The 23007-nt window shown below is 35.2% G+C and overlaps 1 protein-coding gene and 2 long non-coding RNA genes across 3 annotated transcripts; all 3 read right to left on the bottom strand.

Moving 5' to 3' along the window:
• Nucleotides 1–9695: 9695 nt before the first annotated feature.
• Nucleotides 9696–10824, bottom strand: LOC136998549 (uncharacterized). The gene is made up of 3 exons (XR_010889132.1): nt 10531–10824; nt 10020–10119; nt 9696–9931 (listed from the first exon to the last, which is right to left on the bottom strand). It is a non-coding gene; the product is annotated as an uncharacterized lncRNA (long non-coding RNA).
• A 6695-nt stretch (nt 10825–17519) lies between these two features.
• On the bottom strand, nt 17520–18993 carry LOC136998352 (uncharacterized). Its single transcript, XM_067350888.1, has 3 exons — nt 18653–18993; nt 18294–18560; nt 17520–17797 (listed from the first exon to the last, which is right to left on the bottom strand). The coding sequence occupies exons 1-3, from the start codon at nt 18864–18866 to the stop codon at nt 17535–17537; spliced, it is 744 nt and encodes a 247-aa protein (XP_067206989.1). The 5' UTR covers nt 18867–18993; the 3' UTR covers nt 17520–17534.
• Nucleotides 18994–20029: 1036 nt separating this feature from the next.
• Nucleotides 20030–21723, bottom strand: LOC136998359 (uncharacterized). Its single transcript, XR_010888920.1, has 2 exons — nt 21530–21723; nt 20030–21275 (listed from the first exon to the last, which is right to left on the bottom strand). It is a non-coding gene; the product is annotated as an uncharacterized lncRNA (long non-coding RNA).
• Nucleotides 21724–23007: the final 1284 nt, after the last annotated feature.

The raw sequence follows: 23007 nt of genomic DNA, 5'->3' as shown, positions 1-23007 counted from the left end.
ATTACACACATTATTTTATTATTATTATATATAATTTTATTTTTATTTAATATATAATTTTTTGGCTATCTACTATCCACTTCACTATTGTAAATCATACTTTGTAAAACTCGAAGAAACAGATTTATGATCACTTTTCTTTATTAAAATTATTACAAATTGTAAACAGAGTTATATTTTTAATAAAATACCTACAATATTTGTATGTTTGTCAAATAATATGTCGAAACTGAATTATATATGAAATTTGAATTAATCTTCTATTTTTTTTTCCTTCAGTATGTGAATGTATAATACGTTACTATAAAAAATATGCTATACTTCTTCTGTTATCTGTCGACTCACTATTATAAACAATTCTCCATAGAACTAAACGCAATAGATTTAGGATCATTTACGTTTATTGAAAACCTTATATATTTTCAGCCACAGTTCTTTTCTTAATAAACTATAGATATAATATTTGTACATTCGTCAAGTAATACAAGCATACGTTACCTAATAACAGATTTATTACATATCATTATCAATATATCATTATCATCATTATCTCGATTTTAATAAATAATAATTATGATTACAAAAAAAGCCATGCAAACAAACATCTTGAATCATACAAAACACAACGATACACTTTTTTCAGGAAAACAGAACTGTGTACCTTTTTTTATCCTTATGTCTCTCATCTTACTAGCATCAAGCATCCTTGAAAATACAAAAAAAATATATTGTAGAAAAATTAAATATTATGAAATAATTGAGCGCCAAAAACGTTCTTCTTAATTTCTTACGTTTTTCTAAAATTCTTGTCATAAGCGTTTTTTATGGATGATTATATTTTGTTGACAGATTTCCTAACCTTACATATCAAAAAAATTTATTAATAATGTTTAGTTTGTCCCGTTAATCCCAGATTTTGTTAAAAGTCATTTAATGTCTTTTCGTATAAAAACAAGTGGTAGAAAAGTAAAAATCGTTACTCGGCACTATTAAAAAAATAATATGTTCTTAAAAATTATGCTTTTAAAGATTAAAAAATCTGTCGTATCAAAATACAACAATATCAGCTGTATATAATTAATGAATAGATTATCTTAAATATAAACACAGATTATAAATACCGGTCTGAATCTTCCATTTATCTAATTGGTGCATTCAGCCGACACAACAGTTGTGTGAGCGCACACTGCCGTTGGAGTATTCCATCAGATCTTTAATATATCATATAAAGGATGTCCGATTTTAATTGTCCCAGGCAAATATCTCAAAAAATGCGCGAGATACGAAGAAACGTTTTAGACAAGAGTTTCATGACTTCGAGGGGGACATAAGACGGTACGGTTAATTTGATAGTCGTTTGAAGGTCACATGAAGGTCACTTTTAATTTTTTAAATGGAAATCCCCATTTTTTATTGCATATTCTTGTAACTAACCTCGAGAGCCTTTCAAAACACTATAATAAAGTTCTTTTCAATTAAGTACTTTCTGAGTTATTTTATATCTTAATTTGACACGTTTTGATATAAAATCTAAAATATCTCTTTCATATTTTGTTTCCGATTTACCGTAATACTTTTATGTACAAAATAATGAGACAAATTAATTGGTGTTAATAAAAACGCACTTTTGTACTTTTTTAAAACAATTATGCGTTTTCTTTACAACATTTCATTCGAATTAATTCCTCTCATTATTTTGTGCATAAAAGTGTTAAGGTCAGATAATTGAAAAATGAATATTTAATGAGATATTTCATAGTTAGTGTAAACCCACATAGCAAAATTTCATCCTACGGATGTCCGTGGGATGTAATGTAAAAAATTTTCAGATATCCCTGGGATGTCTGTACAAAGCCGTAGGATATCCGTAGGGCATCCGTGGGATATCCAAATGTCCGCTTTTCAGATATCCGTAGGACATCAAAAAATAAATCCCTGGGATATCCCTGGGATATCCTACATATGATTAAATTAGATCCCAACAATGTCCCCTGGATATCTTTTTTTATTCAGATAAAGTCCAAATAAAATTATTGAATATAGGATAGTGTAAATAATCCGATCTTATATTCGAAATCATTTTAAAACCTCATTCAATCAACAAAATGGTTGCGCAACATTATTTCATTGTTGAATGAAATCATAAGACGATTCTAAATATAAAATCGGACTATAAATACCACCCAGAAAAATATCTATTTTAAATATTTATTTAAAATGTCTTTAAAAAATATATTTTTTTAAAAGATTTAAACAGAAATTGTTTAGTTTTAAGTTAAGGAAGCAATAAAACAGTAATCTTAATAAGTAACGTTTCTCTCTTTCTCTCTCGAAAAGTTTTATATTAATTATTATTTATATTTTAAAAAATTACGACAATCTCGCTTTAATGACATCACTATCAAGATATTGTTTTATTACTATTTTTTATTACTCCTTTAAAACTAAACAATTTTTGAAACATTTTTTCAAAATACATATTTTTTTCAAATATTTTATATAGACATTTGACATGTAAGTATCTTTATGAGCATAAAGGAAAGATTATTAGCAAAATTTCTTCAAAATAAAAGCTTCTATTATATTACATTATTTTAAGAAATAGACATATTTCAAAAAAGGTAAAGTACGTATAAGTAATATAAATAATAGTACATTTGAAGCACATTTTATTATAAAATATGTAATTTTTTTTAAAATTTTTTATTTACTATATAATGTAAAAATAGTCACAATAAAAATAAAATTTGTATATATAAAAACAAAAACTAAAGATACGTCTTGTACATTTCAAAATTGCACAATTGCTAGTCACAGTGTTAGATATAAATTAATAAACTTAATATTACTAAATATTATAACTTAATATGAATAATATTACATACATAATATTTTATACATAAAATTGCTAATATTATGTATAAATTATACACATGAACAAAATATAATAAAAAAGTATTGAATATTTTATCGTGCAGCATTCAGTTTTTTTATTTTTTCAGTTGCATGACGAAGCCATGATTTAATTGGTTCCGAAATTTCGTGCTCGGTAGCTTGCGGGTATTTTAATTGAACTGCACCTACAAATACGTATAAACATTTATATAACATAAATATAAACATATATCTCTCAATATATTTTTAATTTTTTTAAACTAGATGTTTAATGAATTAGATGGAAAGTTAATCTAATTTTTATAATTTAATAACTAAATCTAATGACGTTTCCGAAACACTATAATGAAGTTATTTTTCATTAAATACTTTTCGAGTTATGAGGCTTGAAAATTACAGCATTTTGACACAAAATACAAAATATCTTGTAAAACATTCAATTTTCGGGAATCTTACCTTAATACTTTTATGCATAAAATAATGAGACAAATCGATTGATATAAAGAAAACACATTGTTGCTTTTAAGAAAAAATATGTAATTTGCAACATGCAGCTGCATATTTTTTTTACTTGTACAAAAAATACTTGTACTTTGATACTTGAATACTTGTACTTTACTTGTACTTTAATCTTAACAAATGGACGGATTAAAATTATATTTGTATGTTATATGTGTGTCTACGCATGCACACAAAATTAAATTTGTTCTCTGTTCAAATTAAGCAAAAAAATGTCTTACTAGAAAATATTTATGTAAGAAATCTTTTGCTAAATTTGAAGAAACAGCAATTTTAATGTACGTATATTTTTTTGTGCTAGAAATATCTTCAGGAAATCCTACGAATAACTATTTATTATCGATCTGTATCGTTCAGATCATTTTGATCAAAATGGGATGTCCTGCGGAGATCGTACATAAGATATCCACAGGACATGCTACACGGGATACCCTCAAGTAATCCTACGGATAACGTTTTGCTCTGGATCAAACTGGGACCATTTTGATCAAATTGGGATGTCCTGGGGAGATCTTTGCTATGTGGGAAAGTATGTCAAATTAAAGTATAAAATATTTAGAAAACTATTCAATTTTTGCCATTCTACCCTTACAATTTTTGACGACAAATATTGGGAGAAATTGATTTATATAAAAAAATTAGTGTGGTCCCATTAAAAAAATAAAGATGACCTTCAAATCTCCAGAGTCTCCATCTAAAGTAAAACTGATAAGCTCAGTAAAATAGATCAATTTAAATCCTACAACTTTTATCTGAAACATTTTTTTATAAAACTTATATTTTTCGTGATATTCTGGGATTCCCACCTTTTTTTATACTCTCTGTATAAGTGTCCTCAAAAACATTGTTATATATAAATTAATTGTATATCATTTACGAAGTCCTCGAAAACAATAATTTGTTATATATTGGGTGACAATCCAGATAATGAAAAACAAACTATAATGTATACGTCAGAAATTGATGTTACTTGCATGTATGCAGTTCTCAAAAACACTGTTATATATAAATTATTTGTATATTATTTACGAAGTCCTCAAAAACAATAATTCGTTATACATTGGGTAAAAATCGAGATAACAAAAAACAAATTGTAATGTATACATCAGAAATCGATGCTACTTGTATGTATACAGAAAAATCATTAGGTTTTTCAATGTCCTCAAAAACGTCAATTGACAAATATATATATATATATATATATATATATGTAAGACAATTTTTACCAACTATGGTATGGTGGGGTTTTGTGATTAAACTCAAGTGTTGCTCTGTAATAAGAGTTTTAAACTTTATTCGCTATTGCAACAACAAATATAATATTTACAACTTTACCTGTAATAAGAGAAACGACAATTGAAGTTTATTCTTCCGCTCTCTATTAAAGCTATTTGTTAGTTTCTATATGCAAAAATATCACAAAGAATCTCATACGTGTTTCTCACGCTTTTGTCTCACTTTCTATTGTTTCTCCCCACTCCAAGTCTCTCAGGACTGTAGCTGAGAACTCTATCGTTTCGGGAGACAACTAGACTTCTAGCGCAGCAGATTCAAATGAAGAAAGTATTCTTTCTTTACATATATATATATATATATATATATATAAATTAAGAACAATAAAGATTTTGAGTTATATCCGCTCGAGTTACATCAGTCTGGACTTCCCCTTCTCTCGAACCAGATTTTGGCGAGCCGATCCGCGGCGTTGAGAAAGGAACCTCGTTACAGAATGATATATAAAGAAATATGCCAAATTGGTGAGAATTGACAAAGGCACAATATTAATATAAGTATATTTTTAGTATAAGTAATTTTTATTTTTTACGTTCTTCCAAAGATACAATTCGCTTTTGACAGATCTCTTTTTTCAAAATTTTCATCTGTCAGCCGATTAAATTTTGCAGCATCAAACATGGTGGCAAAACTAAACATTCTTTCGACTGGAGCCGAAGATGGCAACAGAGTATTGTATTTAAAGAATGCCGATTTGATAATTGTGGGTATGCATGCAAAATTGATAAATCATTTTTCTGCTCTTGGCAGAAACGTTGAAATTTAATCTCACATGCAGTAACCCCTGTAATATTTTCAACGTTTGATTCAACGTTTTCATTGTCGAAATTAAACCCGTCATTACTAATGTCCATCTGATTAATGTCTATCAGATTCTGTGATGGAACGTGACGCTATTCCATTTTTTATAGCGGTCAATGCGTTGTCTCGTATCGTTTTACTTAGGCATTTCAACTATCTTATTTTAAATTTGGGGTGAGTTGCCGCCGCTACAGCAGCTTGCTTTCCTTCCTCGACAACTTTTAACAAATTCGAAAATCTACAGTGGAAGGAAAAACTATTAAAGTCTATCTTAAATTTACTGAAATACGAACGTAATTAAATTAATTTTTTCCAAATTGATGTTTATAATTAATTTTTGATAATTAAAATTACTTAGTTTTGCTTTCTCGCGTCTGTAACATTCGATATTCTAGATAATAATTGATGCAATCGATCATAAATTGTTTTTATTTTCTTTCTAAACTTGTTATCAGTAGATTTACCAATGCTGTGCAATAAATTAGATCTGCGTTGATCATTTTCTGCAATTTATTTTTTGTAGAAATAATTGTTGGTAGCGAGTAGCCATAATTAACATCGACTTCACCCTGAAGAATATCAAGTGCTTCTGCGATTGGCTCAGTGCATTTAACGTACTCCTCTAAGAATCTGTAAAATTAATAACATATTAACAAATCAGTGGAAAAATTTTTATTTTGCATGTTTTCCAAATTGTGTATATTACATAAAATCGTTCGTTGTTAAAAGATTTGCAATATCCATTTGAACACTCAAAATCAAAAGGTTGTCTTTCAACTTTATAAGTTGTTTGAAACAGTCGAAGAACGAATTCCATCGCGTAGCAACGGGTCGTTTCAGTGCTTCTCCCAAAATTTCGACCACGATCTCATATTTTTTTGGAGATCTCGTCAAGTTCCACAAACTCGTGCATTTCTTTATTACATCGTCGTACAATAATTTCATATTTTCGTGCAAATTGATACTATTTAAGATATCAGTTGTTGCAACTAAATGCAGAATGTGGCTAGCACATCTTTGATGAGGAGGTAATAATGGAGAAACAATTCCTTCAAAAGATACTATTTCTGCAGATTGATGTTCATTTTGATCTTGTTCTTCGTATGCTTCGATGAAGTCTACAACATTCATATTATCATTAGCTCCCGTACATTATTCATTTATCTATTTAAAGATCGATTTGTTTACACATTTATCCATCCTATCAATGTCTCCATTGCTTGGATTTAAAAGTATTGTTAAAATAAATTCTTAGACGTCGACTCACCTTCGCGGAACAAAGAATATGAACTCTGAATTTTTTAAAAGCTTTGACAAAGTTGGAACCATTGTCTGTAACAGTAGCTACCAACTTTTCACCAGTTATATCGTATTTTGAATGAATTTCATTCAAAATAATGGCGATTCGATCATGTGTGTGGCTTCCGGGGAATCGTTTGCAGGCAATGGCATATGATATTCTTTTGAAAGATTGTTCATCAATCTAAATGAAAGCATATATAAGTTCCAAATTTAATGACCACTGTTACAAGTTTCAAGTATACATTGATTAATAATATTAATTCTTTAATAATTACCCAATGAACAGTCACACCAATGAATCGACGACTGTGGCTATTTCAGATATCTGCTGTCGTACATACATATTTGGCGTTTGAAATCTCGCTCTTTATATTTTTTATTTTTTTTTGTATGACTTTTCAATTCTACGCAGTAATGTACGGGCAGATAAATGATGCAGTTGTTTGCCATCTTTACGAATATTTATATCTGTAATGCACATTTATAGCTCAAAATTCACTATCTATGTAGGAAATGTAATTACAGAATTCGAATTTCACATTTCTGTCATAAAGTATTTCGAATTCTGAAATTGACCATACAAGATTGTATTCTTTATATTTAATTGAATTAGATCAGAATTACCATCGAAAATTTTTTTGAATGACACTAATTCTACTGTATTATACGGTACAAAACTATCTAAAATAAAGTTTGTAACGTTATCTTCGAATTCTTTTTGGGAAAAATCACAGTAGGTTCTTCGCTTCTTATTATCCTGAGAACTTTGAAGGCGTTGTCTTTTAGCAAAGCAGTAATTTTCAAATTCCGTCAATTTTTGACTATGTACTCTCTGAAAACAGTTTAATATGAGAAGCATTTATTACGTGTTATATTCTTTAAGGACAAAGAGACACAAGTGGCACTCGGGCTTCTAGGAACAAGTGCTCGCGTCAGTGCCTAATAGATTAACAATTCTTAAATTAGTTTCGTAATGTAATTCCCGAAAAGTGGCCTCGGTCAATGACCTCCCTAAAAAGATTATTATTGGTCTTTCGACACACAACATAATTTTTCATTAATAATAGTAAAATAATAAGGGTGAATGCAATTAAAATAATTAGTTCAAAGCATCATACCTTCAAATAAGTTTTGAAATTAGATGAGGAGTTTAAAGTTCCACTTATGACAGAATGTTCTCTCTCTCTCTCTCTCTCTCTCTCTCTCTCTCTCTCTCTCTCTCTCTCTCTCTCTCTCTCTCTCTCTCTCTCTCTCTCTCTCTCTCTCTCTCTCTCTCTCTCTCTCTCTCTCTCTCTCTCTCTCTCTCTCTCTCTCTCTCTCTCTCTCTCTCTCTCTCTCTCTCTCTCTCTCTCTCTCTCTCTCTCTCTCTCTCTCTCTCTCTCTCTCTCTCTCTCTCTCTCTCTCTCTCTCTCTCTCTCTCTCTCTCTCTCTCTCTCTCTCTCTCTCTCTCTCTCTCTCTCTCTCTCTCTCTCTCTCTCTCTCTCTCTCTCTCTCTCTCTCTCTCTCTCTCTCTCTCTCCCCCTCCCTCTCTCTCTCTCTCTCTCTCTCTCTCTCTCCCTCTCTCTCTCTCTCTCTCTCTCGCCCTCTCTCATTGGCCGTACCAATAGAGTCGGACTGCACGTGTCGCTCACCCGCAGCCCACGTGCATCGTGTCGCCCATGGCGAATTCTTACCGCGAGTAAGTGCAACACATATTGCCCTGCGCAAGTTTCTGTGTTATCGTGGACGCCGCTATCACGCGTCTTGTTCTCTAAGTGCAAACGCGGACGCCGCTATTACGCGTCGCGCTTTCAGTGCAACACATATGCCTCCGAGCAAGTTTCTGTGTAACCGTGGACGCCGCTATCACGCGTCTCGCTCTTTAAGTGCAAGTGCGGATGCCGTTATCACGCGTCTCGCTCTCTGTGTGGGAAATCTCGTGTTCGAGCGTATTTCCCGTTGAAAGAAGACGTTGCTCGAGATCCGAGCTCCGTCGGCGCCGCTGTCACGCGCCTGGTTGTCTCCGTGTCATTGGACACAACTTTCTTTCCGCAGCCGCACTCTTATTGCCTCATAGGGTTGCGCTCGCTGTATTTAAGTGCCGTCAGTGTTTAATCGCAGTAAGAGACTGCCGATTAAATAGTGACTTTCGTTATCTTTCTCGCCGTGATCATGACGGATGTGAGAAACTTGTTGATCGAACAAAGTGCTACAAGAGACTCGCTCAAAAGAGTGTTGGTAAACTTCAAGAAGCTTTCAAAAGCGAACCGAAGACGCAAAGGCGTCTCTCGCAACTGGAATCACTCTGGGACTTTTGTGGCCGCCTGCATGTCAAATTGCTGCAGATTGCCACGGCGGAGGAGCAGAGGAGCTGTCTTATTTCCTAGGCGACGAATTCTTCCCACACAGCATGCAATATTGCAGTAATATAGCAGTAATGTTACAATTTTTTTGGAATATTACGCGGCAATACATCAGTAATATTGCATAAATATTGTTGTAATATTAAATGTCCGCGAGAATCCATCACTTAAATATTTCTGCGATATTTTAATAATATTACGATGATCTGTCTGTAATAATGCGATGATATTTATACAATATTACGGTAATGTTTCGACAATATTACTGATACTGTTCTGCAATATTGCCATAATAATTCTGTAATATTGTCTATAATATTATAATGATGTTTACGTAACGTCGCTCTTTTACTGCAACAGTGACATAACTCAAAAGTCACGATTTTTCAGAAAACGAGTTTAAGTGTTTTAAATCGTTATAACACATCTATTTAAAACATTCAAATTCGTTTTGTGGAAAATCGTGATTTTTTAATTATGTCACTGTTGCAGTAAATAAAAAAATTTTATTTATTTGTTATAATTTCATATAAATTTGTTATTATTACAGTTTTTATTATTATATTATTATATTTTTTTATTAAATTCTAAAAGCATACTTGACATGTATATATGTATATATTATAAGAACATTACTTTATCTATATGTGTGTATGTATCATTTATATATATGTGTGTATTTATATCTATATATATTTCACAGATCGTCTCCGTCTGTTTCCTGTTCGTCATCTTTTCTGTTATCCTTTTCTTCATCTTTCTTTTTTTCTTTCTTTATTCTATAATATAAAGTGATCATTTATATGTATATTCGTTTCGACTGATAAAAATTATTTTATGGATAATAATAAAACAAATATATATTACCTCTCTCTCAAAACTCGTTGCGGAGCATTTGCTAACCAATTGCCTATTTTTCTTTGCAACTCGTCTTCTTTGATATTTCTGTCACATTTCATGACTGTTTCTGAAAATCAAAATTCCATAGGATGTAACTTTGTTATCTAATTAATATTACTATAACATATTATATACATAAATCTCGTTGTTTTGCATTTTATAAATCATGTACGTTAAAATATTCTACTTTTCTCGGGCTTAATATTATTTTTCTTGAAAGATTTATTGTAAGGAGAAGCTCAACTATAATTACGTAAAAATTTGGTTTTCTATTGTTTATTTTATTTTTGTCGCTACAAAATAGTTCATAAAAATTAAGAAATTCTAAATTATATTGTATTTATAATATTTTTGTTATTCTTAAATGTTTCTTATTGTGTTTCAAATTGTTATTTTTAAAATAAAATGGTTCAATTGCTTTCAATTACAAAAAAACTGTTGTTTCTCTATACACACTGTAATCTAAAATTATACTTACCAATAATGCATTTTGTGATTTTGAATTTGGACAGAGCTTTTTTCTTCTGTTTTCCAAAATAACTAAATTCACAAGCAAACTTATTTGTGAATGCTTTTGATAGAATATTGGTTGTAATTTCATAAGCATTTCTTCCTCCTCTTTTGGCGAACAGTGTCATCTGCAAACATTACAACTAATAACTACTAATGTCAATATATTTAGCATATAACATATGCAAAAGCTACTTCCACAAACTGCAAAAAGTACATGCTAGAGTATATTGCAGTATCAATACTCTACAATTCACCCAACACAGAGGATTGTAGAAATATTAAAAGACTAATATATATATATATATATATATATATATATATATATATAAGTTATATATATATAACTATATTTAAAACTAATATATATATATATATATATATATATTAGTTTTAAAATTTAAGAAATATTAATTAATAAGAATCAAAAAAAACATTGTAGAAAAATTGAATTTAAAATAGAATATATGTTGCAAGTTGGCGTTAAAACAGAACATGCTTTTATAGTATTTTTTTAATACTCACTACATCTTATACTTTATTGATGAGTGTTTCGGTTTGCGTTGGTAAAACCTTGTATCAAAGGCTCGCACACCAAGGCGGTAATTTTCGGAAGAATCCCTCTTGTATTCGTTAAATTAAATCTTTATTATCCGAGTCACAGTTATACGTAAGGTGTTATAGGCGAGGCGAACAGTATTTCGATCTGTATCGATTGGTGTCTGGAAGCCTACTCACTCGCGGAAAGAGAGCGAATGCGCGGAGCGCTCATTTAGGGGAATCGCGCCGGCGATCCGCGTCGCGCGACCGCCGCGTATCGTTCTGTGTTGACAAAATAATGAGTGAGATTTCGAACGAGAATATCAACAGCGAATTTGACGAGATATACTTTAAAATTATACTTATTCCTGAACATACCGCCCGCCTCGAATGTATACATTCGAAAGGAGTTAGAAATGGTTTTGACAACGATAGAATACATAATGAAATAAACGCTGTACAATGAATATCGGTATCCGGTTGAGATTTCACTAACAAAGAACGTTATGGTATCGCTTATAAAGACGAGATTCCGCCCGCCATGACGGAATCTTTTAATTCTTCGGTATTAATCGCGACAGGTAAGAAGCATAGTTTCACGATCGGACGTTTATATTCGGAACGAGAAGTTTTGACCGTGACAACTCGCGTCAGGCCATCATCTCCCGGATAACAAGCGATAATTCGTCCAAGTTCCCATTGGCTTGGCGGGGCTAAGGGATTGCGCACTAGGACTATTTGGCCGACTTTAGCCAGTCGCTGTATAACGCGCCATTTTGGGCGTTGTTGAAGGGAGTGCAAGTAATCGCTTGACCATGACCGCCAAAACTCTTCCGTCAGACGTTGAATCATTTGCCAACGCGACAATCGATTCTCGTTTAAATCGAGCACGCTTGGTTCGGCGGGAGCGATAAGAGGGGTACCGATCAAGAAATGACCAGGCGTTAACGCGTGATAATCATCAGGATTATCGGAAACGGGAGCTATCGGACGGGAATTTAGGCAAGCTTCAATGCGGCAAAGAAGTGTGGTCATTTCTTCAAAGGTTAATGTGTGGAGGCCTATGCAACGCTTTATGTGGTGTTTCACGCTCCGAACACCGGCCTCCCACAGTCCGCCGAAATGGGGTGCGGCTGGGGGTAGGAACTGCCACGCGGTTCCATCGGTAGCGAGCCGATTTCGAAAACTTGGATCGCGAATTGCTTTTGCGTGAGCTTCGGACAATTCTCGGTTAGCGCCATGAAATGTTGTTCCATTGTCTGAGTACATGGACTGCGGTAGTCCTCGGCGGGAGACAAATCGCTGGTACGCCGCAATAAAGGTCGGCGAACTATAATCGGAAACAAGTTCTAAGTGTATAGCCTTGGTCGTCAGGCATACGAACAACGTAATATAAGCCTTTTGCGATTTGTGTCCTCGGCCGGGCGCGGTTCGGACAGCGATTGGTCCAGCGTAATCAACGCCGGTATGTATAAATGCGCGAGCGGCACGGTTAACTCTCGCGTCCGGTAGATCGCCCATGAGTTCGACAGGTTTTTTAGCGCGCTCACGAGTGCATTGTACGCACTGATACAGAACGGCACGGACGGTAGCGCGAGATCGGATAATCCAAAATTCATTACGTAATGAAGCGAGCGTTAATTGAGGACCAGCATGTAACGTTCTTAGATGATGATGCTGAATAATAAGAATTAACAATGGGTGTGCTCGTAATACGAGCGGATTTTTTGTCGCTTCTGGAAGGCATGCATGACGGAGCCGTCCTCTGATACGAAGAAGTCTGTCAGCGTCAAAATAAGGATTGAGTGCAGATAAGGAACTGGTTTTTGGTAACGGAAGTTGCCGTTGTAAAGTCGAGATTTCAATAGGAAACATCTCTGACTGCATAACCTGGAGCCAGTAATGTTTGGCTTTCTGAATCTCTTCGGGAAGCAGACTCGCTGGTGTAGGCGAGGCGCTTTTAGAGGATCGGAGTCGATTAAGAAAACGGTAAAGGTAAGCGGTAATTCGGAGCAATCGAGGCCACGAGGAATAACGTGATGCGAGATTCCAACGAGGGGTCGAATGTAAGGAGTGAATAGGTGGTTGAGAACGCTGTTCAAGGGTGGTATCAGATGGTATCGAGAGATCGAAAGTCGGCCAAGACTCTGGAGATTGACAAAGCCATGAAGGGCCTGCCCACCATAAATTATAATTTGCGAGAGCATCGGGAGCTAGACCGCGAGAAGCGCAATCGGCAGGATTGTCCTGAGTTGGGACATGACGCCAATAAATTCCAGGAAGCAAGGACTGAACGATCGAAACGCGATTGGCAACGAAAGTTTTCCATCGAGACGGAGACTGCCTCAGCCAAGCGAGTGTGATCGTTGAGTCGGTCCAACAGTGACATTCGATGCTCGGAAGTTGAAGAGCAGAACGCGCATAATTAACTAACCGAGCGAGAAGAAGCGCAGCTGACAATTCCAATCGGGGAACGCTGATCGTTTTAAGAGGTGCCACTTTCGATTTTGCGATGAGAAGAGAGATGGTAATTGAGCCATCGACATTAACAACGCGAAGGTAAACAACTGCTGCAAAGGCCATAGTTGAGGCATCGGAAAAGCCATGAAGTGCGCTGTGCAGAGTATGGGATCCATGCGTCGTCCAGCGCGGAATACTGAGAGCCTCGAGACACGGTAATTGGTGGTGATAATTTGCCCAGTAGTCGAAATGTTCACATGGAATTTCATCGTCCCACTGACATTGGAGCGACCACAATCGTTGCATGAATATTTTCGCACCGATGATGACGGGAGTAGCCCATCCCATCGGATCGAAAAACTTAGCGATAGTCGAGAGAACAGTTCTTTTGGTTTTTCCCGGCAAAGACGGGAGAGATACGCGAAGTTGAAACGCATCGAGCTTCGGATTCCAAATGACTCCTAATACTTTAAGGTGCTCATCGTCTTGAAGGACTTTGTGAGTGGCTAATCCATGATCGGCAGGATCGAGGTCTGACAAGAGATCTGTGGAATTACTTGCCCATTTTCGCAGACGAAAGCCTCCTTTAGCGAGAAGCGCGATTAATTGGTCGCGCGTTTGCCGTGCAAGGATGCGATCATCGGCTCCGAACGCGCAATCATCGACGTATGTCTGATGACGGAGAACCGGGACGGCTAATGGAAATTGGGCACCGTTATCTTCAGCGAGTTGGTCGAGCACTCGAAGAGCGAGATATGGAGCGGCGGCAGTGCCGTACGTCACAGTGAGAAGACGGTAGTCGCGAACAGGTTCACTGGGAGAAGAGCGCCATAGAATGCGCTGATAATCAGTATCGCGGAAGTCAACTAATATTTGCCGATACATTTTAGCGATATCGGCGGTAAATACGTAACGATGTTGGCGCCACTGCATTATGACAGCGGCCAAATCCCTTTGAAGTTTAGGTCCGATAAACATGTTATCGTTTAGCGAGGTTCCGTTAGTGGTACGGCAGGAGGCGTTAAAAACAACCCGCAGCCGAGTGGTTGCACTGCTGTCACGTAAGACAGCGTGGTGCGGTATATAATAACTTTGATCCGTATGAACAATTTCTGTCGGTGGACTTTTAATCATATGACCGAGGTTTTCGTACTCCGCGAGAAAGTCGTGATATTCGGAAGCGATAGATGGGTTGCGTCTGAAACGTTGCTCTAGGCGGTAGAGGTTCGATTCGGCAATGAAACGAGATTCTCCTAACGAGATTGGTGGTCCGGTTTTAAACGGTAATCTAACAATGTAGCGTCCTTGAGGAGTGCGGGAATGGGTAGCGAGGAAGTGCTCTTCACACTTTCGCTCGTCAGGGCTGTGGCGTTGGGGCTGAGGGACTTCTTCAGTCTCCCAGAAACGACGAAGGTCGAGATCTAACGCTTCAAGGACAACTCCGTGATGCGCGATCTCAGAAATCGAACAATTGGTCGAAGACGATGCGATTGGACCTGAAATAATCCAACCGAGAGTGGTATTTTGCGCGGTAGGCTCCATTTCGGAACCTTTTCGAACACCATCGAGAACAAGCATGCCGAATAAGTCCGCTCCGATTATCATATCAATCGGGTCGGTACTCATGGGGTCACTATCAGCTAATTGGAGTCCGTCGACATGGTTCCACGTGCACATAGTGCTTATTCGATTCGGCAGATATTTTGTCAACGATCGAAGAATGAGCGCGGTCGTTGAATAAGCGGGTTCGTCGTCATTCGCCGGCGTAATGGTAATGTGGGCAGCATGCCGGACAACGGATTGCATCTCGCTGATGCCGGTGACGAAAATCGAACGATTTAATTTTGGGAGTCGTAAACGTTGCGCGAGCGATTCGGTAATAAACGTAGAAACGGAGCCTTGATCCAAAAGTGCGCGTACAGTCGTAAAACGTCCAACAGGCGAGTAGACTTTCACACGGGCAGTCGCGAGCAGAATATTAGAATTCGGCGCGACGGTTTTCGATAGTAAATGCGACGTGACTTCGTTTACAATTTTGCTTATCGCCGGTGGTGACTCAGTTTTATCCGGCTGAGTCGAGTTATCGAAATGTAACAACGTGTGATGACGTTTATTACACTGGCGGCATACGCGAGAATTTGAACAATCTTTGACAGAATGCTTACTACTAAAGCAGTTTAAACATCGTTTTTGCTGTTTAATAAAATCGAAACGTTGGGAGGGTGTTTGTTTTAAAAATGTAGAACATTGGTATAATAAGTGATTGGCTTTGCACCACGGACATGCGAACGAAACGGTAGACGCGGTATGCGCCGCGAGAGTTTTTCCTTTAGAGGTAGCGGATGGCTTTTCTTTTGGAGGTGGTGCAATCGCCTCGAGCGCGCGAATTCGAGACTCGAGAAATTGATCGAGTTCATTATAACGCGGATATTCTACAGTATCACCGAGCTTGAGTTCCCAAGCCTTACGCGAGTATTTGTCAAGTTTTTGTGCAACGAGCAAAACAAGCAAATCATCCCAATGTTCGACAGGACGGTTGAGATTCCTAAGCGCTTGTATCGCTTTGTTGGTTTGGTCGCGAAGCTGACGAAGGTCATGAGCGGTTTCTGTTGTGAGCAACGGCAAATTCAACAGCGATTGTAAATGTGTGGTAACGAGACGACGTGTGTTGTCGTAACGAGAGACCAGAATTTTCCACGCGATATCGAAATTATGATTGGTTACCGCGAGGTGGTCAAGCGCGTCACTTGCATCCCCTTTTACACATGAGCATAAATAATGTAAGCGATCGACATTTGACAAACTATGATCGTTGTGAATCATCGATTGGAATTTATCGCGAAAACTTTCCCATTTGTCGATGCTCCCGTCGAAGGTTGGTAGGTTGATCCTCGGAAGATGCGACGCGGTTCGGAGTACATCACGAAAGCCACTTACGTTTTGTGATGAAGTAGCGGGAGGGGTGCGGGATTCGTAGCTCTCTAATACCTCCGCCATGTAGTCGGCAGCCTCGTGGTAGCAGTCCTCACATTCCAGAAGCGAATTCTTCGTAAAGTAGGCATGCGATGCTCTGTCTTCATCGTCCGCAAGAAGCACGATTCGACTGTCGAGCTCCTGGCAAGTGGTAAAGGCTTCCTTCAAGGTGACGAGACGTTGACGCGTTACCGCAGGTGTCATTTTGGCTTGCCCCAGCTTCTTGTAATTGGCGAGCGCCCGGGATACGAAACCCATCTTCTGGGTTTGTAGAGACAAAAGCTGCTCGAAAGATGTCGAGGTGTCCATATCGACGATCGTGATTCGGAATTTGAGTGTTCGGAAGGCCAGTAATTCTCCTTGGCGACGATCCGGCTCGAAGGACCAGAATGTTTCGGTTTGCGTTGGTAAAACCTTGTATCAAAGGCTCGCACACCAAGGCGGTAATTTTCGGAAGAATCCCTCTTGTATTCGTTAAATTAAATCTTTATTATCCGAGTCACAGTTATACGTAAGGTGTTATAGGCGAGGCGAACAGTATTTCGATCTGTATCGATTGGTGTCTGGAAGCCTACTCACTCGCGGAAAGAGAGCGAATGCGCGGAGCGCTCATTTAGGGGAATCGCGCCGGCGATCCGCGTCGCGCGACCGCCGCGTATCGTTCTGTGTTGACAAAATAATGAGTGAGATTTCGAACGAGAATATCAACAGCGAATTTGACGAGATATACTTTAAAATTATACTTATTCCTGAACAATGAGGTATGCGAACATTGTTGCATTTCCATTAACATATAAAACATTCAATACGTCAGTTTTTATATTTATACTTTATAAAAATATTTAAAATATGCAATTACAATAATAAAATGTAACAAAATATTTATAATAAATCAATAATTGAAATACAATGTTACTTTTATTTATTGTAATAACAGTTCGTGTATTATTTTTTAAAATAAAAATTATTAATATTAAAATAATTTACGTCAATCAAAAATCAAATATTAATATAACACAAATACAAATGTACCACATCATTCTTAAATGCACTGTTTTCCAATTTCTCTTCAATTGCTTGCAACTCATCGCTGTCATTAAGCGGAAAAAGATCATTTAAGTTTGTTTCATTAACCATAGATTCTTCAAGAGACTGTACTGTAGGATCATATTTCTTTGCTGAGAAATTAATCATTATTTTTCGTATCTCCTTCATTTCCTGTAATATAGCATTACTTTTCTTGATATTTTCTTCTTCTAAAGCTGTAATAGAAATGATTAGATTACAATAATTAAAATTATATAAGTATATTATATAATTATAAATGACAACATATGTGTAATAATAGCAAATAATTTTATTACCGGTTATATAAATGAGTTTTTTAGTCATTTCGCAATTTTGTGTATTATTTTCTTGACTAGTACTAGCAACATCTACAGTTTTCTTAAGTGTATGTACAATATTGCCAACATTTTGTCTTAGCGTGGACTTATTATTTTTATCATCTGTAGAAGAATTTTGTATGTGCGTTAATTGTTCTATTATTAGCAATAACAGGTTAAAGTTCAGATAAAAAAATTGTTTAAATGTAATTTTTAAAAATCCAGCATAAATAATTTTTTATAAACCCTGTTTAACTTTTGATCTATAGCGCCTCTTATAGAAACTCAATTTAACTTTGAAAAAATACTGAATCAAAGATTTCCTCTATCTCATATACATGATAATTACTCTAAAAAAGAACAACAGATTTACCATCACTAGCAATTATCATTTCATTGTCAAGAACATTTTTTCTAGAATTCAATGACATTAAAGTTGTGGGCATTTTTGAAAACTTCGGCCTTGAAGACTTATTTTTGTTTATTTTTTTGGTCTGTGAATCTCCATCATCGTCTTCATCCGTAGAATCGACTACTTTTCTTTTTCTCTCGTGCCTACTTTTTTTCAGATGTTCATCATTGTCGCAGTCAGATACTATTTGGGCTAATCGAGCTTTCTCTTTCGCAGTTTGTAAATCATCTTCAATATTAAAAATATATATTAAGATATAGCAACGTAGTTGTATTTGTTTTGTGCAATATTTGTAAAGAAAGACGAAATGCTTTACTTACGAACTGATTTTCCAAACACTTTAACAATAGGTAACGTGTTCCAATCTTTGTCAACTTTATCAATATCAATAATGGCTCTTTCAATGTCAGCATTTGAATAAGGAGGCCATTTGCATATAAGTTTTTCAGTATTAATCCATGAACTTGGTACTGGTAAAATACCATCCTCAAACTCGACAACGGTATACATTTTTGAGTATATCTTTTTGATCATTTTATGTCCTGCAATTTAGAAAAAAATTTTTATATTGCAGAAAGTACATTTCGTACACATAGTTTGCACATACGATCTGAAACGAATGTAATGTGGAATAATTATTTTGTAAAAGTGAATTAAAATATATAATACGTATAAAAGTGTAAATGTAAAAGTATAAATGAAATATAATTGTATCATTTTGCGAGTTAGGTAGGAAGCGCTACAAACCTTGGAAAATATCTTTTTATTTTATTTTATTATATTTTTATTTTATAATTTTTTAAAAATTATTTTTTTAAATATTGGTATGAAGAATCGGAAAAACTACAAATTTATTAACATCATATGGCATTTTCATAACTTTACTATTTACATTGGAACATAGCCATGATCCAATTTCATGATTTCTCTCAACTATTACAACTCCAATATCTGATGAATCAGTCGGAACTGAATATAGAATGCCACAAGGAAGTAATTGTCTCCCAATGATATATGATGTATTTTGATGTTTAGTAAAATTAACTGACTCAATAATTGTTCCATCTTTCAGTAAGCAGCATCCATTTTCGTTGTCATCACAATTAATGCAAAAATTATTGGTACGCATGATCTTATATTGTTTTACATTCAAGATGTTACAATGTTCATTTAAAGGACCATTATGATGATGTTTTTCGAGTGAATATGTACAAGTCATCTTTATATTTCTCAAAGGCAAATCATATTCTTCAATCCGCCGTGCTATTTGTTGCAAAGGCTTTTCTCCTTTTCTAACATATTTCATCAATATACCAATATACCAATGTAATTTTCAAAACGAAAGGCGCTAAAATTATCTAGCGGTCCATGTTGCCTAACATCTGCTGCAAGATGTAATAAATTATGCACATTGTGACTAATATATTGCACTCCATATAAGGTCTCAAATTGTTCGACAAAATTCTGCAGCAGATTTTCTGCGTACGTGACATTTAAAGGATCAGAAGAAAAAATTGAACTTGCTAAAATTATGATTGCAATATGTAAAATTAAAAAGTGCTCATATAACTCTTTCCTTAATATGTTTTTCAAAACTACTGGTCCTAAATATAAAAGAAAAAGGCGTAATTCTGTTGCTTTCCACAATTTGATATACTTTAGCGTTCTTGGTTTTCTATTGAAATCAGATGGTATAATTTTCCTTAATTCGATTAATTTATTAGATATCTTGTTAACATCATTCGTGGAGAGTCTTACAGTAAGTGGTCCATTCAGCCACAAAAGTAATAATTTTCTCATTACGCCTAAGCATACCAAATGCATATAATCGATTGGAATATTTTTAACAAAATCAAAATGTGGAATTTGTGTAAGAATAGTTTCACCCAATTGGTAATCAAAATTATAAGCATAATTTCGGAACAGTTCAGTCGTTCTTAAAGTTTTATTTGCACCATCTCGAAAAGTTACTCTATTGTCAATATATTCGCCTTCGATAATGCATTTTGTGCAGCTATTAAATCCGGTGTGATTTTTTACTTGCAACACATATGCTTTAGCAGGAGCATCACATATTAGAGCTTTCACTCTAACATTGTAATAATTATTATCAAAAATAATACCATTATTAATTAAGTCAGTTGCTTCATGTACAAACTTATAGAGAAATTCATTAGAATCGCTAGGTTTTCCTTCTCCGTAAAATATACCGACTACAGCAACGTTTTTCGAAACAGTATCAGAGCACAAAATTGGGCATAAACTTTTTTCTGTACATTTTCCCAATACTGCCCCGTCAATGTTTATTAAAAGATTGATATTTCTATTTTCTGAATAGTCTGTTTGCATACAGTTTGTTAACAAACGTGTAACTACTTTTTCTAATCCGTAATGCCAATATTGACCTTTGTCAATAACAATCACTTCTGTATATGTAGGAGTTTTAAAAAGAGTCCTACAATCTTTCGGGAAAGCCGCATTTGTATGTTTCCGTAAAACTTGCAAAAGTGAATTGACAGAATTTGCTGGAGGTTTATATTGTTTTATCCATGTGATAATATCTGTCACGAATGTATTGCTGTGTAATTCTTCAATATTGTTACATTCAGATTGTTCATCTTCGTTTAAGAATTCATCATCGTTTGATGAAATACACGGATATTCATCATTACATATGCCATTTAGATCTTCTACTGTTGGAATAAGTAATTGCGTGGAATTACAAACGGAAGTAAACTCTTCACGGGAATAAATTATGTCTGAAATCTGTTCAACATCTACTTGTTCTTCGTTACGATTGCAAAGTTTATTACAAAATTTATTTTTCGAAACCGCTGACGATTCATCAACAATTCTTTGTAAATCGGAAATAGTTTTTTTTTTAACTAGGCAACGGATATGTCTGTCCGAATATAGACGATTTTTTTTATCACGATCCATAATCTGAAAATTGGATTGTATTGTTTTGTTGAATGACCGATTTTACATTTCACTGATATATACTGTAACAATTTATTCCAATTTATAATAAAAGTAAATGTAAGGCGTAATTGTAAATGAAAAACATGCACACTGTAATAAGTACATTCTCGAAACAAAATAAGATGAAGAAATACAAACATAACCTATATTCGAAGGCAATACTTTCACGCTTTTCGTACAATTATATAATAAAAAATAATACATGTTATACATACCTTACAATTAATATCGATGCACGTACGTAGAAAATGCAACTATTTTTTCAAAACACAGTTATAAGAGGTAGAGAAATGTGTGTCTCAACCACGGTCTCAACGTCTTGAGAGTCGTCGTTTTCAGTTGTCGAAAACCGCTAGCGCCACAAAGGAAATAGAGAGAAAGAGAAAGACAGTGCGATACATCACATAATAATATTTGAAATATTTCCGTAATATTTCAAAGTTATATATCACACTGCAAAAAAATTCTAATATTATAGAAATAATACATAGCAATATATCGCGTTGTAATATTTCAGTAATATTACTTGGTGATATATCGCAGTGTAATATCTCAATAATATATATATATATATATATATATATATATATATTTTTGTAATATTTTATTGTACTTTGTGATATTACTGAAATATTGTAATATCACTGCAGTATTACTGCAATATTGCATGCTGTGTGGGTTGGCCGCTAAGAAAATCTACCAGGACACTGCCGACACGCTGCAGGAAACGATAAGTCGTTATACTCACACTCAAATTGTCTCGCGTAATCGCAGTACTGATTTCTCAATTCATGATTCGAATAACAATTGCTTTCAATTACCTCGTATAGCACTTTCTAAATTTGGCGGTAAGCTTACTGATTGGGAGAGCTTTCCAAATACTTTTGAATCTCTCGTGGCTAATAATGAGGCGCTTTCCAATACGCAAAAGTTTCATTACTTAAAGACTAGCGTCATCGGCGACGCTGCCCTGATTATTAATAATTTGCTCATTTTTGACGCCAATTATGATTTTGCGTGACAATTGTTAGTCGATGAATATGACGACGAGCAAACTTTGGTTCACTCTCATTTGTACGCATTTATGAGTCTGCTTTAAATGAGAACCGAAAACGTAAACGAATTGAAGAAGTTGCGCGACACAGTGTCTGCATCGATAGCCGCATTGAATAATCTTGGTCGTCCGGTAGATCAGTGGGACGACATGCTAGTTTATTTAATTTCTCAAAAGTTCAGCCCGCAGACTCGAAGCGAGTAGAATTTGAAACGTCCTATGAACCGTTGTTCATAAAACGTTTCAAATTCCATTTGCTTCCTTCTTATAAGGACATTAATGCATTTTTAACTCTTCGCATTTGCGGATTGTCGGACTTCAACGAAACTTCGAAGGATACCGGTCGTTCCAAAAGTAATAAGTCGCGCTCCTCGGTAAACAATGTCTCGGTAGTGAAATGCATATGCTGCTCGGGCAATCATGATGTATCGAAATACGAAGATTTTTTGCGAAAATCAGTCGTACAACAAAACGCTCTTGTACGTCAAAATAAGTTGTGTTTCAATTGTTTGAGATCGGGTCACTTTACTCACAAATGTCTAAGCAAATATCGATGCTCACACTGTCGTCGCACGCATCATGCACTGTTGCATTCTGCTAACAATGATGCGTCGGATGCGCTCGAAAATTCTGCAGGGG

Source organism: Linepithema humile, chromosome 3 (assembly GCF_040581485.1).
Source record: "Linepithema humile isolate Giens D197 chromosome 3, Lhum_UNIL_v1.0, whole genome shotgun sequence".
Lineage (NCBI taxonomy): Eukaryota > Metazoa > Arthropoda > Insecta > Hymenoptera > Formicidae > Linepithema > Linepithema humile.
The sequence above is the reverse complement of the archived record's forward strand: the minus strand, read 5'-3'. Positions and strand labels throughout refer to the sequence as shown.